At 35.0% G+C, this 4,382-nt stretch overlaps 1 protein-coding gene across 1 annotated transcript; it reads right to left on the bottom strand.

Moving 5' to 3' along the window:
- LOC109354064 (phytohormone-binding protein-like) lies at nt 445-1,181 on the bottom strand. The gene is made up of 2 exons (XM_019596416.1): nt 959-1,181; nt 445-785 (listed from the first exon to the last, which is right to left on the bottom strand). The coding sequence occupies exons 1-2, from the start codon at nt 1,134-1,136 to the stop codon at nt 499-501; spliced, it is 465 nt and encodes a 154-aa protein (XP_019451961.1). The 5' UTR covers nt 1,137-1,181; the 3' UTR covers nt 445-498.

Genomic DNA, 4,382 nt, shown 5'->3' with positions numbered 1-4,382 from the left:
AAATGTGGAATAGCATCTAAAACATTCACCTAGTGGAATGATATTCCTATTTTCATTCAATATGAATTCTCTAGAAATTGGTTGGGTGTCCCTAACTCTAGGTTCAAAAACATGTAAAGGATTCTCTTTTGCTTCCTGGACCATTCCATTAATAATATCTTTGGGTGCTTCGCCACTTTTTCTTCAAAAAAAGAAGATTAGACCATGCCTTGCCAAATTGATTTTAGTAGGTATCTTATTCATTAAAATAAGCCAAGCAAAGAATAATTGTATGGTATACAGCAAAAACACAAAATTAAAGTAAATAATGATACACAAAAAAAANAAAAAAAACCGTAAACATCGGAAAAGCAATAAACCACTCAACATTCTTTCTATGTTTTGGTAATTAAAGCTTTCAAGTTTTATTGATAGCCACCAATCAAAACACAATGATCGGAGGAATTATTGAATGTTCCTGATGATACTGAACATATTATTGATATGATAATATTACTTTCAAGCATCATTTAAAATATACTTTTCTAGGCATCTAAGATAGGATAACATGGAGTCTGATGTCTTCATAGAGTGAGTACTTTCTTCAATGTTGGGCTCATAGTCATAAGAGATCTTCATAGTAACTAGGGTTTGAGTCTCTCCTATTGCAGATAGTTGAAAACTTGTCTTGTAGTATGACAAACCTTGATTCAGATGGCCCCCTTCAATCACTTCCAGTCCAAATTCATGAGTATTTTCATCAAGATCTACAATCTTCTCCTTCTGATAACTTATTGAGGATACATCTGAGGTTCATTACAAAAAATTGAATTTGATTAGTAATAAATCAGAAAATATGTAAAACAATAAAGTTGTAATTAAGTAATATAATAACATATCAGAAAGAAGATGAATTCAACAAATTTTGCTATAATCTCTCCCCTTAATTAAGATAAGAAAGATGTTAAACTAAACTCACCAGGGTTAAATGTAAAGTGGAGGATTGTACCAACCCCTCCATCACCTTCTATCACTTTCACATCTTTCACAACGTTTGGGAGAACCTTTTGAGTCATGAGTAAATCTTTGGACATAGCTTCCCATAGGGTTTCCAATCTCACATTCAGCTCAGCTTTAGTGTTCAATTCCTTCACCATCTCTCTTCAATGTGTTTCCTAAGAGCAACATAATAAGCATGCGTTTTTATATAGCAGTAGCACGCACAGTAAATCAGAGAAGTTTGTTTGTTTATGATGTTCTAATTTTTACACTTTTGGCAAATAGAGAAGTCTTAATACCAAACACGTGACCTATAATACTAGTGAGAAATGATAGTTAGACCCTTCTATTTATATTTGTAATAACATTTTTATTCTTAAAATTGAGTATAAAAATAATATTTCTCTCTTTAATGAACAGTCCAATACTAAATTATTTACTTTAGTTTTACATAAACATGTTAAAAGTTTTTTTGGTACTATTAAATTATATTTTCATGTAGGAATTAATGATGTTAAGAATGAAGTTATCCCTATCTCCTATAAAACATATTAAATCTAAGCATCAAATAAGTAAATAAATCCCAGACATCATTCTTTACAATCTCTACCTTCTTTTGGTGCCTTACGTGTCATTTTGAAATATAAATATAAATCATATTCAACAGGTTTATTCATTTAATTATTTAACTTTAATTTTAATGAAAAATATTTATAATTGCTATGATTCTCAATGTTTTCATTCAATTACCTTAATCATTTTATTTCTATATATATTAAGGTGGCAACTACAATTGATATATGTCAGCCCACATTCTTATTTTATGTTGTTAAGTACTCAAGTTTTTATATATTGTATTTGGAAAATTAGAATATTATTTTTATATTGAGTGTACTTTATATTGTATTATTTTATTTGGTGTACTTTATATTATTATTTATTATTTTTATTGTAATGTTCAATTTAAGGTGAGAATAGTAGTTACTATGTTGGTGGTAACATGTGATTATATACTTTTTTATAAAAATTAAAAAGTTATAATGACAAATCAGGAAAGTGAAAATTACACAATGGTAATAGTTACATCATGTTTTGGGATTTGTGTAGGTCTTTCCTTTAACGTTTATGTTAGCATTGGGGGAAAAGCATGAAACTCTCTGCTAGGGCTCTGCCTCATTTCCAATAATCTTGGTTCTCCAACAATCTTGGATCTCCAACAATCTTGGATTTCTTCCTACATCATGACAAAAGAGTACATTCCTTGGAGGTTCTTAGAAGGAGCTACACATGTGGAGGCAAACATCAAAGGAACTGAAGATCCACCTCCATTGAGGAAAACTTTTGCACAAGCTTTGGGGGAAACTTGTGACATCTCTTCCTCCCAACTCCCTCAACCTTGCATCAAAGGGGACGCTGTGGCCATAAAAATTCCCAAAGCCGAATACCTTGCTGGACTTCAAAGATGAAAGTTACATCTACATGGAAGAATCATCTTGTCTAAAGGAGACACTCTTTTGAAATTTCTGGATCTGAAATCTAAACTTAGTACAATGTGGAATATGATTGCCAACTGGAATATGCTCTCTCTTGGCAAGGGCTTCTATGAGTTTTCCTTCTCGACAATGGAAGACATGAGGAAAATATGCTCCATTGGTACATGGAACCTTAAACCTGGAATCTTGAGGCTATTCCTATGGACTCCAGATTTCAACCCCAATCACCAAAAACAAACTCACTCTCAAACTTGGATTAGGATTACTGGTTTGCCCCAGGAATATTGGAGTCCAAAAATCATTTTCTCTATTGCTGGAGGTATTGGAACTCCCCTGTCTTTAGATGGTGCAACAAGTAACATAACTTTTGGCCATTTTGCCAAAGTTCTTGTTGAGATTAACCTGAAAATGAAAATGCCTAACCAAATCTTGGTTGAAAGAGAAGGGTTTGCTTTTTTTGTTGGTATTGAGTATGAGAACCTGCCAGAAATTTGCACAGGGTGTAGTGCTATTGGTCATCTCCTTACTCAATGTCGCAGGGTGACAAAGAAGAGCTCAGTTGATGAATCAACTAAGGCTAAAGCCATAGGTCAGCAAGTCTCCAAGCCTAATCTTGAAGTTGCTCCTTCAAATAAGGTCAAAAAGGTTCCCATGCCTATTCAAAGAAAGGATGGCCCTAATCCTACAATAGACAATGCCTTTCAACCCAGAGAGATTAATGACTTAGTCATTAATCTGGAGATTGACAGAGGGGAGGTCAATATTGACACTCTAGGCAAGCCTGCGGGAAATCCTGCTCCTCTAAGTCAACCAGATGAGGACATCTCAGATAAAGAACAGGAAAAGCTACAAGTGGTGGACTCAGATGACTCACAAGATAATGTCATTGTGCAAGAAACTGTCAATTTGGATAATAATGTGGCCTCTTCTGATATGAGGTTGCTAGGCAGGCTCTAGGCTGATGATAATGTCTCTCAAGATGGAGAGGAGGAATTCACACCTGTTATGTCCAAATCTCAAAGGAAAAAGTAGAGGAAAAGTGATAAATCTCAAAGGATTCATAATACCCGAAGGGGTGGCTATTTAACCATTGCCCAATGAAAATCCTATTTTGGAATTGTAAGGGATTTGGTAACCATAAAACTTGGATTTTCTTCAAAAATATTTGTATGTCTATTAAGCCTGATTTAATCTTCCTTGCTGAGCCTAAGATTCTTAATAGTAAGGTGCCATATAGGTATTGGACTTGCTTAAATCTCAAGCCTTTTGTGGTCAATGATAGAGGTTCCCTCATTCCTTCCATTTGGGGTCTCTGTAACCGTGATCTTGCTCCTACTGTCCTTATGAACACTGACTACCATATTTCTCTCTCAGTGTTGGTGGATAACAAGGTTCTACATTTCTGTGTTGTTTATGCTAGTACTAGTTACCTCATTCGGAGGTCCCTTTGGTCTGAAGTCTAGCAGGTTATCTCTAATAATCATGGGCCTTGGTGTTGTATAGGGGATTTTAATGTGGTCTTGGGAGCTCACGAATGTAGAAGTCTCAGATTACCTGCCAGAATTCCTTCTCCCGAGTTTCAGACTTTTATTGACTATGCTGGCCTCATAAGTCTTCCAACTACGGGTGCTCAATTTACTTGGTCTAATAGGCGTATTGGTAATGCTAGTACTGAGAAAAGGCTTGACANACACTGACTAGCATATTTCTCTCTCAGTGTTGGTGATAACAAGGTTCTACATTTCTGTGTTGTTTATGCTAGTACTAGTTACCTCATTCGGAGGTCCCTTTGGTCTGAAGTCTAGCAGGTTATCTCTAATAATCATGGGCCTTGGTGTTGTATAGGGGATTTTAATGTGGTCTTGGGAGCTCACGAATGTAGAAGTCTCAGATTACCTGCCAGAATTCCTT

This window comes from Lupinus angustifolius, chromosome LG08 (assembly GCF_001865875.1).
Source record: "Lupinus angustifolius cultivar Tanjil chromosome LG08, LupAngTanjil_v1.0, whole genome shotgun sequence".
Classification (NCBI taxonomy): domain Eukaryota; kingdom Viridiplantae; phylum Streptophyta; class Magnoliopsida; order Fabales; family Fabaceae; genus Lupinus; species Lupinus angustifolius.
The sequence above is the reverse complement of the archived record's forward strand: the minus strand, read 5'-3'. Positions and strand labels throughout refer to the sequence as shown.